Source organism: Camelus dromedarius, chromosome 10 (genome assembly GCF_036321535.1).
Source record: "Camelus dromedarius isolate mCamDro1 chromosome 10, mCamDro1.pat, whole genome shotgun sequence".
NCBI lineage: Eukaryota > Metazoa > Chordata > Mammalia > Artiodactyla > Camelidae > Camelus > Camelus dromedarius.
The window spans coordinates 48,418,344-48,443,744 of record NC_087445.1 but is presented as its reverse complement, the minus strand read 5'-3'; the positions used below and the strand labels follow the sequence as shown (position 1 = coordinate 48,443,744).

At 51.1% G+C, this 25,401-nt stretch overlaps 1 protein-coding gene across 1 annotated transcript in view; it reads left to right on the top strand.

Annotated features, from left to right (window-relative positions):
* SHB (SH2 domain containing adaptor protein B) overlaps positions 1-13,137 on the top strand; it is a 125,737-nt gene extending 112,600 nt beyond the window's left edge. The window contains exon 6 of the mRNA XM_031450057.2: positions 12,697-13,137. Within this exon, the coding sequence (XP_031305917.2) occupies positions 12,697-12,880 (184 nt within the window). The 3' untranslated portion in view covers positions 12,881-13,137. The remainder of the gene's footprint in view (positions 1-12,696) is intronic.
* The last annotated feature ends 12,264 nt before the right edge of the window (positions 13,138-25,401 follow it).

The window sequence follows — 25,401 nt, the reverse complement described above, 5'->3', positions numbered from 1 at the left end:
ACCACTGTATTTTCTTCCATTTTCTCCATAAACGTTCTTGGTATTTGAGGCAGATTTATAAAATCAGATGTCAGATTTTATAGCTCTTGTCTTTGCTTCCACAGTTCAAATGCTAAAGCTATAAAAATGTTTTGCTGTGCACGTGTGTATGTCGCATACACATATACACACTCTTCCACTTTGCTGGGGTGGGGGCTGTTCCATGCCTGGTTCTTAGAGTGCCCTAAACCTGCCCTTTGCTGGGTAGCACCCCCAGTGAGCAGCTACCATCCTCCTTCCAGCCCTGGGTGCTTTCTGCCACTTTCAATGCCTTTTTTTTTTTTTTTCAAAGATTGCTTCACCCAGGAGGAATATCAGAAACAAATGCTTTTGGCAAAGCTGGCTTATTAGAAATGCTTTAATTAGAAGCTTTTTTTTTTTTTTTTTTCCTGTTCTCCTTTTGAAAGTCTACATGCTGCTTACGGCCCCCGGCGGCTTGGGGACCAGCCTGCCACATTCTCAGCACAGGCTTTCAGGGCAGGGGCGACAGGTCAGCAGTGCACCTGTCACTGCTGCATTCCTACTAGGCACTGGGCCTTTGACTGGATGGGGTGACAAAGGCATGTCAGACTCTAAGCTCGTGGTCTGGGCAAGGGGACAAGCAATAGGTGAGTGCTGTGATGGAGGGAGGTGTGGCAGAGAATAAGTAAGTGGGGAAGAAAGTAAGTCTGACTGGTGGCATCTTGGAAGGCTTCCTGGAGGAGGTGGCATGTGAGCAGGGCTTTGGAGGATAGTAATGTATTGAGAAGTAACAGCGAGGTAGAAGGGTAATTAGGTTTGGGATTAGAGGAGAGTTTGTGCAGTGTCCCCTCTCTCTGTGGTGCCAATTTGAGTTTTCATTTGTCCCCTTCACATAAGCCCTGCCTTGGCCCAGGTGATTACTAATTGTGGACAGAGATGTGCCTTGTGAACTCCAAAGTCTCAGTCAGCTCCTCTGTCTCCCCATGGCATTCTTTCTGCATTGTTGGTCCTTTATCTTTCCCACGATTCCTTCCCACCCCCGACCTTGCCAAAAATGCAGTCGTGTGCCCATCATTTCCACCTGACACTAAAGGTGTATACCCACCTGGGCTGAACAAAGCCTCCCAGGGAAAAACGCATTTACACGGTGCCGGGCAGGCGCCTTTCAGTCCCTGCTACCTGGTGTTAGAAATTGATTTGAACAGGCTTCTGCAGCGTATCCTCTGAAGCAAGTAGAATTGTGCCAATAATAATGATTAAAAACTTGGGGCAGTATATGAGTTGTGACACAAGTGATGATGGAAACACTGAGGCAGCAAATGCATGAGATGGTGTGTGCTGGGCACACCCACATCTCAGATTCACCATCTCCAAATGTTAGCATAATTCCATTTTGAGTTCAGGTCTTCAAGCTAAAAAAATACTTTTTCCCATCCTGAATTGTTCGACTCTTACCCCAAAAAATCTTCTGTGACAAAGGGTTGAGTGTCTCACTTTTGTAGGAGTTGTGCTTTTAAAAAACCAATCTGTTCCAATAGTAAGTAACTTTTTGGAACTCAATTACTTGCAGCCATGCTAGAAAAAAAAACTGTAATTAATGTGGTCAAACCCTAGCCAAATAATAAAATGAAAGCTTTGTTGTGTATCAAGGCAGAAATCAATTTCATTAGGGAGCAAAGAGCCAGAGATTTAATTTTGAGAAAACTCCACCCTGGACGGAGGTTGTCAAGAAGCTGCCAGAATGAATGCTCAACATGAGAGGATTCGCCCTCCAAAGCCCAGATTACTAAGGGCTGATGGTGACCTTCCAAAATTGCATTTGCAAACCTTCCAAGTGTGGCCATAGCCAGTGAGCTTTTGCTTCTTAATGTGCTTTGACTGGGGCCCCTTTTGGTTTGGTCAGGAGGTGCATGTTGTCTATACCCACTGACACTTGCGTGTCAATGAGATCCTGTCCTTTGGGATCAGGAGGAGGTAGAAGGCTTGTGGTGTCCACATTGGCAGTGGAGTCGTATCCAGAAGAGGGGCTGATGGCCAAGTGGGGCAGACCCACTGGGGTCAATGTCCAGTTGCAGGCCCCCAGTGTATGAGAGATCGTGACACAGGAGACACAGGAGAGGACAGGGGCTTCTGCCTCATGAGGACAGCTGGAGAGAGAGGAGCAGCCTCAGGTTTGCTCTTGCTTCGGGAACCAGAGCTCAGTGATGATATCAGTAGGCTGCTCTAAGTCATATTTCAGCTCAGAACATGGAAGGACTTTCCCATGGGCAGAGCCGTCAAAGGTCAGAAAGTATTGTCTTGGTAGGGAGTAAGCTCCCCAACACTAGGGGTAAGCAACAAAAACTGGACACAAGATGGGTATGTTACATAGGACTTTCCATCATCAGAACTAGAATGGTGGTTCTCAAACTTGAATGTGCGTGGGAATCTCTCAGAGAGCGTGTTAAAGGCAGAGTCTGGTTCCTGAGAGGCCCAGGGAGCTGCAGGCTTAGCAAGTCCGCAGGGACTGTGATGTGGGCGTTCTGGGGCACATTTGAAAACACTTTATTTTTGAGAAACCTGTGCAGCGCTTCCAGCCCTGAGACTCTGGGGTACCTTTAATGAAGTTAAGTCCTTTTGTTTAATATCTAAATAGTCATCCCTTCCTCATCATGTGATGTGAGCATCTCCTGTGTGCTAAGCTTCAAAGGTTTAGAGGTTTGCAGGACCTCAGTGGTCAGTCATCTAGTCCTGTCCCTTTGTTGTATAGATGGGGAAACTGAGGCTCAACAGGGCAGGAGCCAGGGCTGGGACCAGGTCCCTCATGTTCAGTTCAGAGCTCTTTCCATTTGCTTTCAGTGGACTTTAGGGAACATCATAATCTACTCCCCAGTTCACCGATGAAGACACTGAGGCCCAGATCCGCAAGGACTTCTGGGAGTGTCTCCCACTGAAAACCACTGTCATTCACATGATTTGCAAAAGACCCTTGGCCAGGGTGTCTGGGTGGCTTACAGTCAACTGTGTGCCTTTGAAATTCCAGGGAGGAGGAAAGTGCCCTCAGGTTACAGGCAGGACCACCAAGCAGGTAGGTCTGATTTAGCTTGCAGTTTTTAAAAGCCTTTCTGAATTTTCTTTCTTGTTTTTTGTTTTTTGTTTTGTTTTGTTTTTAAGTGAAACTGTAAGTTGGATCTGGTGCTTTGTAGGTGAGTCCCCCACAAAGCTTTGGGGGGACTCACCTACAAAGCACCTAATCTCACTTGGTCAGTTAGCAAGGGAAGCCCCCACCAGGAAAGGAGTTGGGTCAGGAGATAGTAAGGGTAAGCCCTGTGCTTTGAGGATAAGGATGAGAACTGGGGAGTGGGGGGATTGCTGCCTCCCCCCACCCCCCGTATCCCCACCTTGTCACAGCCATCACTGCCTATTCGGAACATACAGAGGCTCCTGGTAGTGCCCGAGAATCCCCTCCAACTGATGGCGCAGGGTGAGGGTGGGGGCATTCTGGTCCCTGATTCACTGGAGAGTAGGAGCAAACCTCCGCCCTCCCTGGGTCTCGGTATCACCTGTAAAATAAGGGCAGGAAAACAGATGATCTCAAAAGCCTCTGCTTAGTGTCTTGTCTCCCTCAGAAATGGTGAATACAAACAGTACACACAGTAGGTACTTAAGAAATGCTATAGACCATCTATGACCACTATTTTTTAAGCAGAGAAGCCTCTTTCCTCATCCTTCCCATTTTGCTTTCACATGGATCCCAGTGTGTAACAATGTGCTTTTGAGGGTGTAGTGAAATACCGCTTGATGTTTGGGGAAATTGATCTCAGGGAAGAAAACACCCTGCCCATTGTCACCCAGCGACAGAGCTGGGGCCAGAACCCAGCCTCCCACCCCAGCCAGGCGGGCTGCCCAGCTGGAGGAGGTGGAGCTACTGCCAACGTGACCGTGAACCGCAGACCAGGCAGACGGGGAGACACGCTCAGCACTCAGTCTGGGCAGCATGGAGCCAGCAAGACAAACCAGATGGGCAGCAACTTGTATGCAGGCTCCCGCAGGGCAAGTAGAAACCAAGCCACATCTGAACCCCGAGCCGCAGCACCTGCCCAACATTCTCATGCACCATCCAGCTCAGACCTCGGGTCAGCTCTTATGGATGGGCAGTAAGAGCTCCTTCCCACAGAGGAGGAGTTGAGGCTTAGAGAGAGACACGACTCAGAAGTGGCAGGCCGGGACTCAGACCCGGGTCTAAGTCCCCCGGGTCTGCAGGTGGGGGACCCCTGCACTTACCTTTCAGGGCTGTCTTGCCTCCTCACCCAGGCATGCTCCCCTCGTCTCACTCTCCAGCCTCACCTGGGTCGACCCCAGGTTTCCAGCTCCCCCTTTGCCTAAGGAAGCCATCATGCCCCTCAAGTTCCTCTCTATGGCAGCTGGTGCTCACCCCACAGCTGCCTTTGCCCAGTATCTGCCCAGTCCCTGTTCTGGACCTTCCTTCGGGTGTGGTGTCTTCCCCCTGCACCTGCTGGTTGGGGGTGCAGTCTGGAATTGGTCCTTGGAAATAGCCTGAAGCCCTTTGCAGCCAAGCCTTCTGGCAAATTCTGGGCTGTCTTAAGCCCTTAAGTGAGGAGCCACACGACTAACATGTATCAGGTGTTCATGCTTCATTCACACAATGTTCTCACTGACCCCTTACCACTCCTGTGAGGGTGAACTTTTGTTATTCCCATTTCATAGATGAAGGATTTGAGGCACGAGGTGACTATTGAAGTTTGGGGCTGGATTATTCTGTGTTGTGGGGACTGTCCTGTGTATCATAGGCTGTTACGCAGCATCCCTGACCTCCGCCCATGGATGCCAGCAGCTCCCATGTTTCCACACATTGCCAAATACCCCCAGAGGGAGGTAGACTTGGCCCAGTCGAGAGCCAGTGCTCCACGGAGAGTATGGGCTGAGAAGGGCTTGTCCTAGTAGAAGGAGACCCTCCAGGCCTGAATGCACTCTGTCCGTCCTGTTGGCACAGGTGTTAAGAAGCCTGCTTTTGCCATTGTGCCATCCCAAGCCCAGGGATTCACTGCCTTTCCTCAGCGTGAGGATGGCCATCTTGCCCTGCCTTGGTCTTCCTGCTGATGCTGGCGCAGCCCCCACACCCCTGTGATGTCTCTCATTGGCTTGAGAGCTTCAGCACTGGAAGGACCCCCTCTTCCTTTTCCAGATGGGGTTGCTAAGCCTCAGGGAGTGGGGACCTGCCCAGCCAAAGACATCAGTGGGATCAGAGTTTGAACCCAGGCATCTGCCTTCAGTCCAGCAACCACCACCAACCCCACCTGCTCCAAACACAAAGGGTCTTTGTATTCCTAGAATAGTCCTCAATCAGAGGTAAAAAGGAAAAGGAAAAGCAAAAGCATGCTAGACCCTTTTTCCCTTCCTAAAGCTCTGACAACATCTCATGTCACCCCTGCCTCCACCCTTCCCTTGCAGTTTCCATGTGCACTTAGCCGAGCCAGAGGACTGATGGGAACACCAACCAAAAGGACTGCAAAAGTCATCCAGCTTGACCCCCATGTGTCATTACCCTCCCATTTACACGCTCCCAGTCATGGGAGGCTCACTCCCTCAGCTGTCAGTCTTGATCATTAAAATCTTCCTGTCTGATACTACTGAGAAAGTTGCCCCAGATGAATTCATTTGGACCTACCTGCTGCATTGTGTGGCACAAAACAAGCCTCCTGCCTCTCCATGTTTGCCAGAAGATGCGTCTGCCAGCTCTCCTTCTGCCTGGAGATGGCTTTTCATCGTGATTTACTGAAGGCCCTCACCCTGAGCCGCCAACTTAGAGCTTGAGAAATGCCCAGGCTTCTCGGGGAGGCTAATCGCTGCCGATGCGTTTATTGAAGTCTAATTATTTGGTTGTAAATCAAGTTGTTGGGCTCAGCGGTGTTCACATTTAGATGTTTGTTCGCTATAACTTGGTGCATATGTCTTTGGCTTGTCACCCTGAAGGCTGTTTCGGAAGGCAGTGGGTGGTGTGTGACCTCATAAGCCCCTTCCCCCAGCTCCCTCGATTCCTTGAATGTCTCAGCTGGAAGGGTCCTCCATGCCCCCCACTCCATGCTTTACACAGTTAGAGAACCCGTCACACAACTAGGACTCACGTCTTGGTCCTCTGGCTCGGAAAGCCCTGGAGTTGTCTCACTGCGACCCAGGCAGGTTGTTTCTCCCTCTGGCCCCTGGTGTTCTTGTGTGTGCAGTGGATGTCTTGCAGAGAGCGCCAGCCCTCCCAGCTTCTTTGTGAAGCTACAGGTTGGTCCAGTTACAGACCAAGGGCAGCAGCGGCTATCATGTTCCTGTTTGTGTGCCTGGCTCCCAGGCCCTGTGCTGAAAGTTCACAGCGTGTGCAGATGCTGGCCTGCACGCAGTAGGCCCTCAGGAGATGTCAGCCAGGTACCTTTCCCTGGAGGGCCCCCATCACTTGAGATCTGGGTATTTCTCTCCCACTTCAGGCTCAGGGCTCTCCTCAGAACATGCTTCTCTGCAGGCACTCACACTGTTTCTGGAGTGGTGGCACCTTGCTCACAGGCATGGTGAGGAAAGTTTGTTGTATCCCACCTCCCTGGAGATCAAAGAGCAGACAGTTCAGAGCCATTTGCTCGCAGAGGCAGCATTGCCAACCATGGGGTGGGCTTATGGCAGGAAGTACCTGTTTTGTAGGCCTCTAAGTAGCCACTGAGGCAGGAGGTATCTTGCCATGGTCACCCTCCAGGCCGGCTCCCTCATCCAAGGTCACAGCAGATCAGCATCAGAGCCAGGCCAGGAACCACACCTGTCCCCCATTAATTCAGCACAAATGCCCGTGTCCATCTCCACCCTGACTTGAGTGCACACCTGTGGGGACAGAAGGACCCGTTGGGCTGGTCTCATGCCCTCCCCTGCTGGTCTCAGGGCCTGTACACTGAGGCCCTGAGGGTGAGCGCTGGTGGCCATTGTCATGTTCACAGACAGCAGAGGACCTGTGACACCTCCCTCCCCTGAGAATCATCCTGCAACCAACTGTTGAGAGCATTTCAAATGCACAGTCTCCTCCTTTCTCTGCTCTTACCTATCTCCCCAGGAATCTTACAAAATGTAAGATTCAATTGTTTAATTTAAATGACCTTACTAGAAGAGGAGGGGATACAGCCACTTAGAGACTGCTGGGCTCCAGAGCAGACAGGGCCTGGGCCATCGGGAAGACGGGGCTTTAAGAGAGAACTTGTATCACATATCACATTTTATCTAGGCCCGGGCAGGGGCACTGGTCGGCTCAGTGGACCCAGAAATGATTTATTTTCAAATCCCAGGGAAAGAGAGGGGTTTGACCCATTCTTCCCTGTGGCTTCCCTCAGGTAAGCTTTCTCTTTCTGATTTGAGAGGCAGGTGCCTTTGTACCCTCTGAAGGGGTGACCCTCTGCATGCTCCCCATGGCTCTGCCCCTCACGAAACTTGCTCTGCAGGCTTTTTCTGGGACCAGGGCTGCCAGACACAGCAGCCACTGTGTCTGGCCTTGGAGGAGGCAGCTTCTACCCTGGCTGGGCCACACTGGGGGACAGGGTGGATTGACCACCAGCCTGCCCTCAGGAGCTTGCTGTCCAGAGAAGAGGATGCATGGAGCCTTGTCCCTCTGGCTCAGGACAGACCCTCACTAGGTAACTGCTGGATGGATGGATGGACAGACAGAAGGACAGAGTGCCCAGCTGTGTGCCAGGCATGTGCTGAGGGCCCAGAGGGGAGTAAGGCTTGGCCTGTTGAGAAATGTCACGATGAACAGGGTTCCTGACCTCAGCAGCTCACAGAGCTGCAGGGCAGAAAGAGTTTAAAGGCCCACCTGGACACCAGGATCAATCTGCTTGGGTGGCCAAGCAAGGGAAGATAAGGCTGCAGTCATAGTTTCAGGGCCTTGAATGCTCACCACAGGCTAAGAGAACACAGGCTTCAGAATCAGTCCGATGTAGTGAAATCCCAGCTGCACCATGTCCCATGGGACAGAGCACACAGCCTCCTGCAGCCTGTTTCCCCATCCGCAAAGAACAAGAGTTACACTAAGCAACTGAGCAACATTGCTGTGGGCTTAAGTGAGATAACACGTGGCAACGGCTCAGCTCAGCCTGGTGCACAGGGGGTTCGAGCATGCATTCTGCAGTGGCACTGGGGAGCCATGGACAGTTTTGAGCTGATAGACAATGTTTGGGGGCATCTCAGTCAAGAGAGCAGCTCCCAACCACCTTTCAACAGAGGTGAACCAGAGATCGCCTCTGTGTATGGATTCTGGTAACTAGGTCCTACATGCTAGTCCCAAAGGGCAATTTCCTTGCCTTCTCCTGCATAAATATTATATGCAAGTATTTTTAAGTCATTTCATCATGAAAAGAAGTGATTTAATATAACTATCACCCAGGATTCTTCATGAAATATGCATCAAGCAATTAGGTCTAAAAGCGAGAGGTGAGGCCTCGCACCCTGCTCGGGCGGGCAGCTGCGGGCTGAGTGATGTTTTATTAAAGCCCATGATTATGAGACGAGGTGGGGCCTGTTATTAGGCCCGGCGCGCCAGGCACGTTTGATAATCCTGGTGATGAGGAGGTGCTTTTTGTGATGATAATGAGTGATCTGACAGCCCCAGCACCCTAGCCTCCGCCAGCCTTACAAGACTCATTAGACAGGTCACCCACTGGAGACACCCCTAATTGTGACTTTGCTCTTGCAAGATGGCCTATCAAAGGAAACGGGGCTGACGCAGGAGCTTGGCAGGTGGCGGCAGCCTGTCTGAGCTCCCCAGGGACTCGGGCTTTCCCAGAAATGATGACGGGGAGGTGGCAGGGGCCAGGACCCAGCCTACCTGACCCTGCACTCATGGGTCCTGCGTTCTGGCCGCAGCCACAGCCCACCTTGCTGCTCTCTCTGACCTCAGTTTCCTCCAGGGTATCCCACGATAGCGGGTGGGGTGAGATGAGATGGTGCCCTGATTTTTTCTTGCTCCGGAAGCGTTGTCCAGGGCACCACGGCATCCTTGTGCATGCTGGTTGTCTGAGGCACCCACCCTCCTCCCTGGGAATTTTTATCTTGGGCTGGCTATCTTCTTCTGCATAGAGCTGAGGGTCGTTAAAGCCACCCCTGGCAGCTGTTTTTAAATCTTCAGCTGTTGTTAGGTGGCATCTCACTTGTGGGGACCTCGTGACCCATCAGGATGTATCACCACAGCACACTTCCTGGGTATATGTTGGCAAGGCTTTGAACCTGACTTTTGCATGAGTTGGGGTTTGACAGACTGTCTCAAAAAGAAAGCCTGCTCACTTTGCAGGGCCCGCCAACCCTGTGTGATAGGTCACCACCCTGCCTCTGTGGCAGGGGGCTCTGCTAGTCAGGACACACCATCCCCGATCACTCCAGGCCCCTGTGCTGCTCTGACCTGCCATCAGCCCAGTGGAGTAGGACTGAGGCCCAGAGTCGAGGAGCCACTTGCTCAGGGTCTGGTGCCTCTTGCCCACCACCCTGCCTGGCCTCACATGGAGCACTGAGGGCTAAGTCAGAGCCACTCCTGAAGCTGGACAGTGCTGAGGGCAGGAGCGTGGGCTCTGGGAAAGGCTCGCCAAGGAGAAGCAGCAGCGCTGGCGCTGACTGCTATGTGACCCTGGCGCAGCCACCTCCCATCAGTGCTCAGCACAGGGCTTGGCTCACAGGAAGTGCCCAGGAAATATCAACCCCGAAGGCCATCCGGGCCCATGCCCAGTGAGAGCAGGACTGGAGGCCTGGGGCAGCAGTGGAGGGGGCGGTGAGGCTGCAGAAGCCCTCACCAAGTGGGCAGCAAATTATGTTTATAAACACAGGATCCAGGACCTTAGACCCAGAAGTGCCCTCTGAGGCCATCCAGTCAGCCTCCCCGTGGATCCAGTAGGGGCTGGGATGGCCCAGCATGGCCCAAGGACAGCCTGAGGTCCAGAGAACCACCCTGAGGTCCAGGGTGCAATGCTTGAGCCCAGGGGAAGGGCCATTCCTACAGGGGCTCTAATGTGAGGGCCGGCTCCTGGGCCTTTCTCCCTCTGCAGGGAATGGTCAGGCCATGGACTTGAGGGTCACAGGCCTGAGTCCTGTCTTGGTCTCTGAACTTTGTGACTACCTGCCCCCTTGGCACAGCCCAGCTCAGAGTTTTAAACTAGCATGTACTGGAACACCAGCGTCAGGGGAAGAAACACTGGGCCTGGAGAGTCAGGAGGGACCACAGGTCAGTGCTGGCACCAGTGTCTGAGGTGGAGGCGTCAGTGTGGAGTTTCTATACCTGGTGGCTGTACCGAGCCCTCAGCTGAGAACAGAGGAGCTTCAGCTCCCATCTCTGATCTGGCAGCTGTTGCCACCATCCCTGCCCACTTCATCCCTCAGTGGATGTTTTAAGAACAGCTGGTGTGAAAATATTGCATTAACCCATATGAGCTATTTTCCTTAACCTCAGAAGTTACATCAGCTCCCCCTGCAACTTCACCCCTGCCGTGCCTGCAGAGCTGCAGCGGTCAGACCAGCTCAAGGCTGGTTGCTGTGATCTAACACATCCTAGGCTTTGCTCTCCCAGCTGTGAATCTGTGGTACATAAAACCCAAAACATCACCCCATGCAGGGCAGGACATGTCCAAGGCCACGCGCGCGCACGCACACGCACACACACACACACACACACACACTCTTCTGCATTGTTCACCTGCAGTTCCAGCCCTGCTCCCCAACCTACACACCCCTTTTGCAGGCAAAGCTGAACATGTGGCCTCCAAGAGCACAAAGCTTTGTAACTATTCCTGGTTTCCTTAGTCACCTAATTTCGACGCTTTATTCCAGCAATCACAGTCCTTTCCTGGCCAGCTCAGATTTGCAATCTCTCCAACAAGGTGGGTAGCAGAGTCTTAGCTCAGATGGAGTTGCGCAGTTTTTCTACTTAATGCTCTCATCAGTTCCTTTCTAATGGCTTAAGCAAGTGCGCCTCCTGCTTCTCAGATGTGTCGAAGCAATTCTCCAGTGAAATGACCCTTCACTGTGGAGCAGAACTTGCCACAGGCTCTGTAATTAGAACATTGTCAACCTTAAAAAATCTTGATTTAAATTTCAGTTCTTTACAGGAATTATCCTCTCTTGAAACATAATTGCTCTCTGAACGATTTCCTTTAAGCTGAGGGTGACACTTCTAAATACATTATGAGCAGATGTATTGCTCAGTGCCTGCACTTCATTAAGCATTTGCTCTGCCCATGTGAAAATGATCCTAGAGTCCAAATTGACACATTAATAGAGCAGGCACTGGTAAGCGTGGGGAATCCGTTCTGGCTGGAAGAGAGTTCTGGCGTGGGCGTAGCTAAAGCAAGAAGAACCAAAGCCCAGAGGGGCTGCAAAACTGCAAACCTATGTCCACATTGGAGCTCTCGGCCTCGCGCAGGGTGGGGATGGGCTTTGGAGAAGGCACAGGAGATCAGAGCCCCAGTTCTCTCACTCAGTGACACACACCCAGTAAATTGGACCATGCTTTTGGAAGCCAAGCCATCCACAGGTGTGGTGGCAAAATCATAGAAGGCCAGGCTTGGAGCTGAATGGATAGGGAAAGGGCAGCCTGGGCAAGGCAGGTGGACGGAGGTGTTAGCCATCCGATGTGACCAGAGTCCTGGGTGGGGGTGGGAGAGGTCCGCTAAAGGCCAGGCAGAAGCAGCGCTCCACCCACCATGCTGGTGCAGCTGGCAGGCTGTGAGGGTCACTGGCACAGGGCTCTGCTCTGACCTCCGAGGAGCCCACCTACTGCCCTTTTCAGCAGACACCGGGCATGGTGGGCACAGAGCCTGGGCCCTGTGCTGGAGCTCTCAGGGAAATTGAGAGAATGGATAAGTAATCACAATTCATTCAGCTCATTCAGGCATGTGCTGATGGAGGCGTGTCCTCCGTGCAGTCAGAGGGAGAAAGGAGCCCTGCCTGTAAGAGCCTGGAAGACTTCCTGGCCAAGGAAATGCTCAGGCTGGGCCTTGGAGAGGAAGGAAGCACAGAGAGGAGAGTGCCTGAGTAGGGGTAGAGGGGGAAAGCCCACATTCTCCCCACATTCTAGTGGCTAAAACGAGTCCCTCACATGGCTACAGTGGTTACAAGGGAGGCTGGGAATTGTAGTCCTTGGCAAGGCATCCCCTTCCTAATGACAGTTCCATCCTGATGAAGGGGGAGCCTCTGTTTCCTCATCTGTAAAGCAGGGGTGATGACCCCTGCCCTGCCCACTTGTCAGGGCATGGGGTCTTAAACACTGTGCCTGCCAGGCAAGGTGTAATTTCTTGTCTACATCAGTAATAGGAAGAGGGGCCAAGTTTAGGGGTGTGTCTGTTTTCCTGAAGAAGTCCCCCAAAGCTCTCAAGGTCAGAAGACTCTTCTGCAGCCGTGTTTGCTGCTGGTTCCTGGTGCACTGCTGGGATTAGGGGAGCTCTTAAGTGCAACCACATTTAAGCTGGTCTCAGGCCCTGTTCCTGGCTGGGATCTGTTCTGTCCCAGAGGAATCCTTGCACCTTAGCAGGGATTTGGCCAGAAGAATTCTTTGGGGTAAGGAATATGAATACATGACATATCCTGGTTCAGAGCAGAACTGAGTGGCTCTCTGAGAATTGCTTTCCTGTTCCACAGCCCCCCGACCCCCTTCCTCATCCTAAGCAGATCCTAATCATCTCTGCACTTTGTTCACAGGAGCAACCAGGGCTTCATGCACATGAAACTGGCCAAAACCAAAGAGAAATACGTCCTGGGTCAGAACAGCCCCCCGTTCGACAGTGTCCCAGAAGTCATCCACTACTACACCACCAGAAAGCTGCCCATCAAAGGGGCCGAGCACTTGTCCCTCCTCTACCCCGTGGCTGTGCGGACCCTGTGAGTCATGCTCTGTGACAGGGCCCAGACGTGGAGGAGCTGGTGGCCCCGCCGACCCACCCGGCCACTGTTGCCACCGTGTCCAGTTTGTGTCGTGTGTATGGTACTAGCACACCACTGCATGTCTCTAGAATGCTGTTGCCACTTACGGGGGCTGGAAAAGGCCTGGATAATGACTGAAGGACTGGCCATCATGCTACCCTGGTCCCCACCCTCACCCCTCCTCGAGTTTCTGTGAATTAAAATATTTGCAAATCCAAAGAGATGCCTTCCAGGATGAACAAAGGAGAGCAGCTCGGAGGGGCGGGGCGGGAGCTCCCGGGGTTGCGGCTCTTTGTTCTCCAGCTGTCCACAAATTCACACCTGTGTACAGGCACCGCTTTCCCACTGGGCCCCCTTAGTGCTGGGAGCCAAATGCTGGTGCGCTGAGCCTCCCCTCTGGGGGGAGGGGTGTGTGTGTGTGTCTGTGTGTGTGTGTCTGTGTCTGTGTCTGTGTCTGTGAGTATGAGCACATACCTGGGAGAACACGGCCACACACAGATGCAAGCCCAGTCATCCACTTTAAGTCACTCAGTGTAATCATTAGGAGATCTCCAAGGAATCATTGTGCAGCCAGAAAGAGGATTCAATTATTTATGAATAGTGTGTGTAAATAAAATAGTCATTTAATATATTCTTATCCCTTTTCTTAATACACCTCAAAGGGTCTCTGAGGGGGGCAGTGCTTACCTGCTGGTTTCATTCCCAGAACAAGGTGTGTCTCCTGGGCGCACGCGGTAGGTATGACAGGCTCTGGGGTGGGAGGGAGGAGAGCCCCCAGCGCAGGGCTGAGGCAGCCGGTGGGGCAGAGGGGTTTTCTTTGCCCCCTGAGAGTCAGCCTGCAGGAAGTGGGGCTCAGGCTCCAGCAATGGTAGCCTTGAATGTTGACCCAGCAACCACGCTCTCCCTTCTGCCTGTAGCAGCCCAGGGATGGCAAGTCTGTGTTAACCCCCAGGAACACAGTACCCAACGGTTCATAACAAGCTCTCTCCCCATTATTTGGTCATTGCCACCCTGTAAGGCATTTAACATGTGGGGAAAGGGAGGCTCAGAGAGGGAAAGTAACTTGTCCAAGGTCACACAGCCCATAAGCAGAGGAGGTTCTGGAGCCCAGACTGATGGGCTCCAAGGCCAGTGCTTTGGCTCTCCATGGCCTCACTGTCACCCTGCTCCTGGGGGAAGGCAAAGCCTGACCTCTCGAGGGACGTGGCGCCTTCAATCGTCCGCACTGCTTCCACACAGGTAAAAACACCCCCACCCCCACACTCCACCTCTGTCTTGTCCCTGCCCTTGACAGGAGACGGGGTCTTTCTCACAGAGTCAGGGCAGACACCTGGTAAGTTTGCTGTTATTCAATTCCCCTTCCTTTCCCTCTGACCCACCCACCAGACCACAGTTAAACTCGATGGAAGAAATAGAATCATCCCACCCAGCAGCAAGGAAGGCATGGCTGCCACCTACTGAATGAGGTGAGAGGGACCCAGACACAGCACAGGCTTCAACGCCTTCACCAAGCACGCATCATGCTGCCTGCCAGTGGTCTGAGTGGAACGGAAGTTTGGTGACTGTCGTCCCCAGCTCCAGGGGGCTGAACCGAGTCTGAACATCACCAGCACGGCCAGGCCTTCAGAGATGCTTCAGGCCCACTGTTCAGATTGGAGGCGAAGGCCCAGTGACGGGAGAGGACTTGCCAGGGCCGAGCAGCACTAGAAGCCCAGCCCCTTTAGGTGGCTGCTACGGCAAAAGCTGTTTCCTTGGCAACCACTTCCTGCCCAGCCCGCCTCTTGCTCTTGCTCAGCCTCCCGAGTCCTTGTCTCCGTCCAGGTGGACCCAGCCCCTCCTGCCTGTGGCCTGGGTCTAGTCGCCAAAGCCTCAGTCCTGACCTTTCACCTGTTTTGTGTTTTCCAAAACATCCTTTGAGGCAAGAGGACCTGGAGTGATTCACACTTTCCTCTTTTTTTTTTTTTCCTACTGAATGGGAAAATGAGTGAGGAGTTGGCACTTGTCCAAACAGAGGTGTCAAAGGAGACTGGATCCCAAGGATCCAGTTAGAGGCTGGGGACGTGGGAGGCAGCCTGTCAAGGGGACGGGGGTGGCCTCCACCAGCAAGTCCAGGTTCCTGCAGGGCTCTTCCTGAGGCCACAGGTGGGGCAGTACATGGGCCCCACAACCCTTCTTGGTAGACAATCTTCAGAGCAGATTTCTCCTCAGAAGCAAATGCCTGAGGTCTGAGGATAAGCGAGACTGCCTCGCCCTCTGGCCTTGTCTTTGCTCTCTTAAGGGATTCCTGGGCCTCCCTCCTTTCCCCGCCTCCATCTTCCTGAAGTTTCCCTGGGAGGCCCAACCTCCAGCTCCCCTTTGGGACTGAGTCCGGCAGAGGAGCCAGCTTACAGGATGGGAGCTGCTGAAAGAAATTTTTTTCCTTAATTTTATGAACCTCTCCCTCTTCTTCCTCTAATTGTGACCGTTTCCTCTGTCAGCGTGTATTCATGTTTTCTTGGACATCTAACAATTGAAACAGCTTTTCCCTTTCAGAAACACTCACATTCAGGTTACTGGCGTTGGTTTGGGTTTTGTTTTGACTTTTTTTTTTTTTTTTTCATCTGCTGCCAATTAATGGGGAGAAAAAAAATGAGCTGGATTTCTTTGAGGGAAAAAAACAAGCTCCTGCCATACAATATCTCTCTCTAGCATTTTGTCTCAGAACACAGCCTTCAGCCCCTGACAGGCTGCCGTCGTTACTCAGAGCCACAGAGCTGCTGGAGTTTTTCCCTTCTTTCTTTCCTTCCATGGCTGGCTCCATTATTGACCGTAACGCCCCGACCACTTGAGTGGTAATGTCCTTGAGCACTGAAGAGTCAAGGGCCTTCTGGGCAGGCCCCCCAGAACACGATGGCAGCCCCAAGAAGAAAGGAGGCTTTGTGGGGAGAGAGGGCCCACCTGCCTGTCAGGAGAGAGGCTCACAGAGCCGCCCTTCTAAAGAAAGTGTGAGGCGGCGGCTCCTCTCTGGGCGGCTGGGCCAGTCAGGCTGAGCTGTGCTGCCCTCCCAGGAGGCTCTGGGCTGCCGCCCCTCAGAGGCCGGTGGATGAGCCGAGAGGAATCTTGATGTAACTTCGAGCAAGGGCACCATATCTACAGGGGAGCCCTTGACAGTCACAGGACCCAGAGGTGGCCTTTTGAAGATTTGGAACACCAGCTCTGGCTGGTTCTCCAAGACACTCTGAGGGAAGTGGCTGATGCCACTTGACCAAGGGCCCAGCAGGGACAGACAGCCAGGCTTACCATGTGCTCTCACAGGCCCCGGGGACAGTGCGTGCAGAAGTGACAGATGAGGTCCGCTGGCACTTGGAGTTAGCCCATCGACGCTCGTGAAGGGTCCTGGCTGGATCAAATGGTCATTCAGCAAACTGTCTCTGCCTTCCAGACTTGGTTACCAGCAAAGACAAATGGAGCAGGCTGTCCAGGGGAGCCAGCACAGCCCAGAGACCCACACAGCGTCCTCTGGGCATGGACAGCCCTCCGCCCCTCCCCCCTTCCCCGGGGCTGCGGTGTCACAAGGGCCAAAAGCCTTGTGCCCACCACCTACTCCTCAAAAGTGTCCTGTAAAGCTCTAATTCTGTGTGACAAGCTGTATGATAATGTATATTTAATGTGAAGCTTTTAATATCCCAATGTCTTGTTTAAATGTACCTCACTGAGCGCACATGTCCTATTTCTTTAAAATGCAAATGTGTGCCCCAGGATCTAGTTTGATTGCCTTCTTCTTGCCGAAGCTGAAGATCTGCCATCATCCCCCAAAGGTAGATTGTTACAGGAAAAAAGGAGCCTTCCTGCTTCCTAATTAGGAGGAAGCTAGAGCCTTAATGAGCTCGTTAAATGAAAACAAATTAATTTGTTCAGCAAACATTTGCTGAGTGCCTACTGGTCCTCAGGCCAGTGAAGGCAGAGGAAAATGGGACCCAACACCTGCCCTCAAGAAGTTTCCAGTGTGGGGGGAAAGCAGGCAACTACGAGTGATGTAACAGAGAGGGGCTATGGTGCCCCTATGTCGGGGGGGCGGAATTGGAGGATGAGTAGGGAGCCTGGACGGCTGGTGTTCTGGGCTGAGGTAACAGGTCAGGGATCATCGGGGGTCCAATAGGCCTGGTGGAGCACAGCCTGCCATGGTAGGAGAGGGCAAGTTCTCTGGGCCTCCAAGGGCTTCCTCCTGTGGAGGGAGAATTGCAGAGCAGGGCGAGGGGAGGGGTGTTCATCCCCTTGGTCTCCCTGAAGCCTGGGAGATGGTGGCCTGTTTTCTGGAGAAAGGTGGGCAGTCTCCCATTTGCCCTCACACCATCATCATCATCCTGTGCTTATGCTGCCCAAGGCAGCGAGAGCCCGGGGGTCTGCAGCCCAAGCCCCTCCCTCACACACGGCTCAGCACTGAGGAAGCACAGGGTCCCTAGCATGCCCGGGAGCCTACTCTGGAGTGGAGCCCGACCTCACCCTGCCCTGGAGGAGCTCACTGCCTCTCTCATCCCTCACTCCTGAGGACGTGGCCTCCATCTCTTAGCAGGCCCCTTCCTCGCCTGCTGCCCCAATGTCTCAGGCTTTGATTCCATATTCCAGTGACCCAGAATCCACACCTCCAACTCCTTAGTCCCTCATTGCACAAACCCACCATACACCACACACACACACACAGACACACCACACACATAAACACACACACCACACACGGACACCACACACGGACACCACATACCACACACAGACACCACACACACCACACACACCACACATACATACACCACACACACACCACACACACACACACACACACACACACGGCTTGTTGTGGGAGGCCCGTGTTCAAGGGAAGGCAAAGCCCTGGCATGTTCCTGGGCCCAGCAAGGACCAGGGGCCAAGGGCAACCCCAGCGCTCTGCAACCAGGAATATTTCCTGAAAAGAGAGGAGAAAATGTCTCTGGTGGTCCCCTCTAACGTCTGTTTTATGTTTGGGGGAGTATTTAAATTTCTGTTTTGGTTCAATTTAACAAACACTGAGCATGAAACAGGGTCTGGGACAAGCTGATGACCTGGAGCAGGAAGCTGAGCACAGAAAACATCTCCTTCAACTAGTCGACAGGAAGTTGTGGGCAGCCTGACGCCTGCCTCCCTGCATCTCTGCATAGAGACCCAGAAGTGCGGGCCAGAAACTGAGGTCCAGAGAGGGATAGGGGGTTGCTCAAAGACACACAGCAAGTCCACCTCCACTTGCCTCTGATGCTTGAGGGTGGCCGCCTTGGTCAGTACAGCAGCTCTAGGAAGACAGGGGTAGGGGTAGGGATTCTCCTAGGACAGAGTTTACAAGTCAGTTCCCTCTCTCTTGCTCCCTCTGAGAGGCAGCATCTCAGACCTGCGGTGACTGGTATCATCTCCGGCTTTTGGGGACAACTTTGAAGGGACAGCAGGATGTCACCAGTGTGGTTCTGGCGCCCTCGTGTGGTTCATTTCAGCATTGCAGACAGTCCCAGGGAGTGGGGAAGGCCGCTCTGCGGAAACAAACTGAAGAGAAATGAGAGGGCTGCATGTAAACGTGGTGGACGATGGGTGCCGTAGCAGAGGGACAGACAGCAGAGGAAGGGACAGAGAAACGGCTATCTGAGCCTGACGTCACATGCAGGCAGAGGAGCTGGTGTAAGCAAGACCTGGGAGGCTCCCTCTGACTCCCAGTCCAGGGCTCTCTTAACTGCTTTCTACTCTTTGGCCCCGTTACCTCAGGCGGACTGAGAAGGAAAGACAGGCCGAATGAGAACAGCTGAGTACAGAACAGTTTTATGCAGTATTTCTTTTACCTATTGACTTTCTGATGGTAAAAATTACTGTTTACTTACTGAACGAAATTTTTATTTCAGGGAAATGTAAAGAAGAAAATTAAAATTACCTTAAAGAAAAGCACTGTTATTCTGAAGTATTTCCTCAGTCTTTTTTTCATGCATATATATAATTTTTTCCAGCTGTATTGAGATACCATTAAAATATCATAAACTTACACATTTAACATTGTATAAGTTTAAGGTCTACAAAGTGATGACTTGATCACGTATATGTTGTGAAATGATTACCACAATAAGGTTAGTTAAGACATCCATCACCTCCCACATTTACAATTTTTTATATGTGGTAAGAACATTTAAGAGCTAATGTCTTAGCAACCTTCAAGTATGTGATAAGTGTGGTTAGCTACAGTCACCATGCTGAATATGAGATCCTCAAAATTTATTCATCTTGTAACTGGAAGTTTGTACTGTTTGACCGGCACCTCCCCTTTTCCCTTCACCTCTCAGTCCCTGGAAACCACCATTCTACTCTGTTTCTGTGAGTTTGGCTTTTTTCAGATTCCACATGTAAGTGAGATCACACAGTATTTCTTTCTCTGCCTGACACTTCACTTAGCATAATGTCCTCAAGGTCCATTCATGTTGTCAAAAACTGTGCGATTTCCTTCTTTTGTGGCTGTATGACATTTCATTCAGGGCGTATATATGTTTATATACACCTCACATTTTCTTTATGCATTCATCTGCTGCAGGACACTTAGGTTGTATACATTGTTTAAAACAAAATTGGGTTCATGTTGTGCTTATATAGTTCTATAACCTCCATTTTCCACTTAAAATAGTGTCATGTGCTTTTCCTTCATGTTATTAAATCTCCTATGACGTGACCTTTTTCTTGGCTGCATGATATTCTACTTTACATTAGCTTATTCAAGTTTTTGTACAAACAGCTCTGCAAGAAATATCTTTGTTCAGAAATCACTACCCATATTTCTGTTTTTCCCTTAAGGAGGAACTCATAGAGATGGCATTACTGGGTCTGAATCTAGATACATCTTTAAAGATTCCTGTCCTCCAGACAGACAAGTTTACTTTCCATTGCCAGGTCTGGGAGCCCCCCTAAGAAAAGTCATTTGGTTACATTAGAGGACCTGCAGCAACTTACACTTTTCATAAAACGTGAGGCATGAGTGAAGCCTTTTCCTTTCATCAAAAATAGCCTGAGCTCAGGCATGGGGGCTGTGGGGGCAGGACAAGAGGCTATCTGAGCTCTGCTTGTAGGTGACCAATTGTCCCAATCTGACCAGGTCTGAGGGGCTTTCCAGGATGTAGTGCTCTCAGTGCCAAAACTGGGATGGTCCTGGGCAGACAGGAATAATTGTTCACCTTAGCTACCAGACACCAGCTCCTGGTGTCACCCTGAGCAAGCCCCTTATCCTCTTCACCTGTGAGGGGGATGTCCTGGGCTGGGGGCCAGGCAGTGCATGAGGCAGGTGTGAAGAAAAATAGCTGTCACCCCTTGAGGTGGGGCTCCAGGTGGCTCAGGCTAACATCCTAACTCCATCATTTCCAGCTGTGTGACCTGGGCAAGGTACAAAAATTATCTCCACCATAACACGGTACAAGAAGTGACCTTATGGTGTCATTACAAAAATTACACACAGTGTTGGATGAACGTTCTTAGCACACCTTAGCTTTCGTCAGCCTTCAGCTAGCGTCAGCTAGGATGAGAACAAGGCGAGTTTTCATAGGAAACACAGGGGCCAGTACAACCACAGACTGTGAGAGGAAAAGGGGTATGGCATTCCTAGAAGGCTTCCTGTAGGAGGTGAAAGTGGCGTCCACTTTACAAATTAAAAATGCCCCAGCCCTACTAAACATAGTGACAGGGATCAGCGCTCAAGATCCTGTTCCTCTTGGGACTGAAGTCCAGAGCGGTTTTCTCCATCCTTTACCTCCGCATCTTCTGACATCTCATCTTTATTTATTTAAGTTAATGTTATCATACTCTATTATTTAAATAATAAGCAGCTGTTTTATTTACTATTTAGATAATTACATTTGTTTATTTCAATATTAAACCTAGTATTATCTTTATTGTTTAAACATCAAATCTATGCAGTGTCTTTACTGTTTAAATATTAAACATGTATCGTGTCCACTGTCTGTCTCCACCCTCTAGAATGTGGCCTCCACACAAGCAGGGATCTAGGCAAGCGACTGGCACATAGCAGGTGCTCAATAAGTATTTGTTAAGTGATGTAACAACGATACAAGTCTCCAATTACAAGGGACTTACTGCATGTGCCCTACACGTTGTGCATGCGCCAGTCTCCCACCAAGAGAGCCCCACTGTGCAGATGAGAAACCGAGGCTTAGAAGGTGCAGCAGCACCAGGAAAAGCAGAAGTTAGATTTAGTGGTGGGGTCCCTGCACTCCCCCTCTCTGCCTCACGCCCCAGAGGGGAGCCACCACCCAGAGGTTAGCAGGATCTAAGGGAACTATAGAGTCCCTTCACCCCAGGAGCAAGAGAGAAGGGTGACCTGTTCCCTGAGCTCTGCTGCCTCCTCCACATCCACCATGTGAATGAGAATCAGTCTCCATCGCACCAGAGCTGCATCCTGGGGAGAGTCCCTCAGGGACTCAGAAGGTGGGCTCAGGAAGGCCCCTCATCCTGAGGCGGGGATATTGAGTCTCTGAGAGGGGGAGGGTTTTGCCCCCAAGGTACACAACTGGGAAGCGGCAGGTCTAGGACTCAAACCCAGGTCTGCTGACCTTGCAACGTGCCACATCTAGTTCAGTGCTTCCCTCTTTGCCTCATCATGTGATTCACATGTGACTCAAATTCTGAAGGCCTTCTGTTACCGAACAAAAGTTCGTGTTCCCAACACACAGTGAGGGCAAACAAACCGAAACATCGGAGTTTGAAGCAGAGAAAGGTTTATTGCAGGGCCAAGCAAGGAGAATGGGTGGCTCATGCTCAAAAGACCTGAACTTCCCGATGGTTTTCACAGAAAAGGTTTTATAGAAAAAATTTAGCGTGAGGTTACAGGGCAATGCTCCAGGAATCTTGTGCTGTCTGAAGTTGCCGTCCTCCACCTGGGTGGGGGCCCTAGTTCCTTCCTACAAAAGAACTCAAAGATACAGTTATGCATATTCCTTGAGGAGGAACCAGGACCCTGCCCTGAGTCTGCACTACTATTTCTTGACTGTTCCTCCCTTCTTTCTGCATTCACTCCCTTCCCTGATTAGTAACTGTTTGAACCTGTCCTTTGGAGCGCAGGGAAGGTCAAGGAGGCTGAATGAATAAGAAATGGAGGACAAAGAAAGGATTTGTACCAGGGAGGACCCCATAGGGTCCTGCTTCACTTCACTTCCTCTGGTCTTGGTTGACATCAGGAACCTATATTTGTGACAAGCTCGTTGGGTGTCTTATGATCAGAGAGTCTTAGGTAAAGGGCCAGTCTCCCCTCTGCCCTGCAGCTCACTGTCCACAGATCCTTTCCCAAGTGCCAGGCACCAACTCCTCAAATGACCTCTGAGTGGGATTATGAGATTGTGCTTCTGTTCTCAAAAATGGTGGAGGTGGTGCCATCCCAGCCTTATCTCACTAGGAAACAGGTCACAGGACTTCCCTGAGCACACGAAATCAGAGGGAATAACTATCCCGTAACTACTTGGAAAACCCAAAGACTATTGTGCAAATGTTTGATGTTTTATTGACTCAGTCCTTGCTAGGTAAAACTTCATTTGTATTTCAAAAGTGTGTGTGTCACTTAGATACCAAGTAAAGTGTCTCATGATCCCTCTCAGAGGTCAGCAAATATTCTGAGTACCTGAGAGTTACCTTTCTGGGGGGCATAGGCTCTGCCTGTAGGTATGCTTGGAACAAAGGCAAATTTGGGGAAAGGAACCGAGGTCAGGGAGAATGAGAAGTCTGGGACTCCTTCCCATCCCACACTTTTTCTGGAGCCCAACTAGTTTAAACCTTAGTCATGCTTTGTGGGTCACCTCTTCCAGGTAGCCTTCCCTGATTGCAGCTAGTGCATTTTTGTTCTCTTATGGACACTCACAGCACATGGTACGTCCCTGTCTCAAGCCCTGATCATTTCTCCTTAGGATTGGACTCCAGTTTCCTCTCTGGGCTGCAGGTTCATTCACTCACACATTCCTGAGCCCTGCAGGAATTGAAACTTTCAAAGTTTAGGTTACTATTATGAGTCAAGATATCAGTTTAGAGCTGTTGTTTTCCAAAATTGTCTGAGAAGAATCACTTGGGACTTGTGTTAGACAGAGAGAGACCACTGCCCACCCCCCCACCCCTCTGGAAATTTTGTAGTAGGTCTGACTTGGGGCTGGGGATCTATTTTTTAACCAATCTTCCAGGACCCAGAATCTAGCTTTCCAATCTGTAAAGTGCATACAAGGCACAAAAAACAGCACTGTGGGGGAGCTCTGCAGCATCAGGTAGTGAGGTCACGGTCAGGGAGAGCAGCAAACATCCTCTCTGTGAGCTGAGCAATGAAGGGTGAACAGGACTTTGTCAGGAAGCAGGCAGGGCCCTCGAGGCGCAAAGGACTAAGTGTTCGCAGTCTGGGGACTTGTACAAGAACACAGGCAAGTGAAAGTTCTGGGAAGAGAACCAGCAGCGGCTGGCCTGTGGCTGCAGCCTGGGGGTGTGAAGGGGAGTGGCAGAGACAGGCACAAAGGACTGCAGGGGCCTGAGAGTTGTGAGCTGAACAGAAAGGAAGGTCACTGACCCCTTGCTCGGGAAGGACCGCAGATGACCTTATCTGGACGGAGCTGCTCACAGTAGCCTGGACTCCACTGATGACAGCCTGTGTAAAGCTGTTTTTGTGGACATAAGGGCCCATGGAGCCTGAGGGCACTAGACAAGTTTCTAGAAAGCATTTTGGCAGGAGAGGGAGGGAGGTAGGGGGTAGAGGGTGCTTAAGCAAAGCTCCATTGGCAGCATTCCTTCCCATCGCCCCTTCCCCAAGAACCCAGATCCTCTCCACCAGCATTGTATTTGGGCACTCTTTTTGCCAAGCCCTGAGCTGGAGGGCCAGAAACAAGTCAGACAGCTCTGTCCTAGTGAGCGGGCAAGGGGAAAGGGAGACACCTTCATGAATGGTTGTAACATAAGGCAGATGTTAGAACTGCCCCAAACTTTGTGCTAGGGGAAGTTAAGGGCAAAAGCAACCAATATTGCCCAAGTTGATCAGAGAGTGCTTTTTGGGGGAAAAGGCAAGTGGCCTTGAAGGGTTAATATGTTTGATTGCCAAGAGTTGATGAAAGGGGAAAAAGGGTTTAAGGAACACAAGAATTTGCAAAACGTTGAGAGGCTGCACATGGCTGAAGCCCAGAATGTAACTGGGGATGAGGCAGACAGACTGGTAGAGGGGCCAGGACACAGAGAGCCTGCGAGTCAAGTTAAGGAGCTTGGATTTGGGTGGAGGGGGCAACAGGGACCCACTGGAAGTTTTTAAGATGAGGAGTGAGGTGATCACAGCTGGGTTAGAGGATGCTATCTGACATCTGAGACGGAGGTTGGAGGTATGGAGAGACTGAGGAACGAAATTAAAGAACGGGTAGATGAGGACAGAGAAATGAAAGACTAACTTTAGGATCAACCCTGAATCAGAAAATAGAGGGTTTTGACTTCCAACATTCATATGCCCAAGAAGAGCCAATTAAGGATCTTGGAGGGTTCTGACCAGGAACTAAGAGCTGGAAGGGCAGAGGCCTACACGGTGACCTGCCGCACAAAGAAATGGACTGGCTCAGCTCCAGACAGGAGTGTTCCTGTCAGCCTGGGATTTCCCCACTCTGTTAAGTCTGTTGTGTGTTTAATTTCAATCTTTACCTCCTCTTTAGGTTTTACCACAGGAGAATAACTGCTGCGTTCTAATCTGAAATGAATTATTTGTGCTTATGAACATGCTGGATGCCTACCTGGTTTATTTATTTTTCGAATAATACATCTGAATAGGAACTCACACAAGACAAGGCAAACATAATTCTGACGTAAATGTCCTTCCCCGACTGCTGCCTGATTAATCATTCTGAGCTACTGTGTGGACGTGTCATCCTGCGGAGCCTAAAATCTATCCCTGCATGCTAATTAGATGCCAGGTGCCTGCAACTGACAGTCAAGATTTGCTCTATCAAACCCCACCACCTGACCTTTACAATCTTATCTCCTGCTGCTATGACTTTCTCCACTAGTCCAGATTCCACTCGTTCATCCTCCAAAGCCCAATTCAAACACCTCCTACCCTATGAAGCCATTCCTGGTTCTCTCTTAAGTGGAAAGGCCCCTCATACTTCTGAATTTCCAGAGTCTTTTATATCCTTCATTGGATTCTAAGTTTCCCCAAGAGAGCTCAGGCAAGGACAATGGCACACAGTAGGTACCTCAGCAGAGCATTTGCCGAAATTAGGTAGCATGGTCTCCCACATCCCAAGAAGCAATTAATCAGGCCAGCTCAAGCAGACCACACAAAATTTTGGAATCACTATCTACAAAGTGCTCTTAGGGAGAGCCACTCACCTACAGCCATACCCTGACCAATGTTTTACTCCAGTGGACTTGCCTACTGGACTGAGCCCAAGTGAAATGCATTAACTTCACTTAGCTGACGAGCCTCGTGAAGATTGTCGC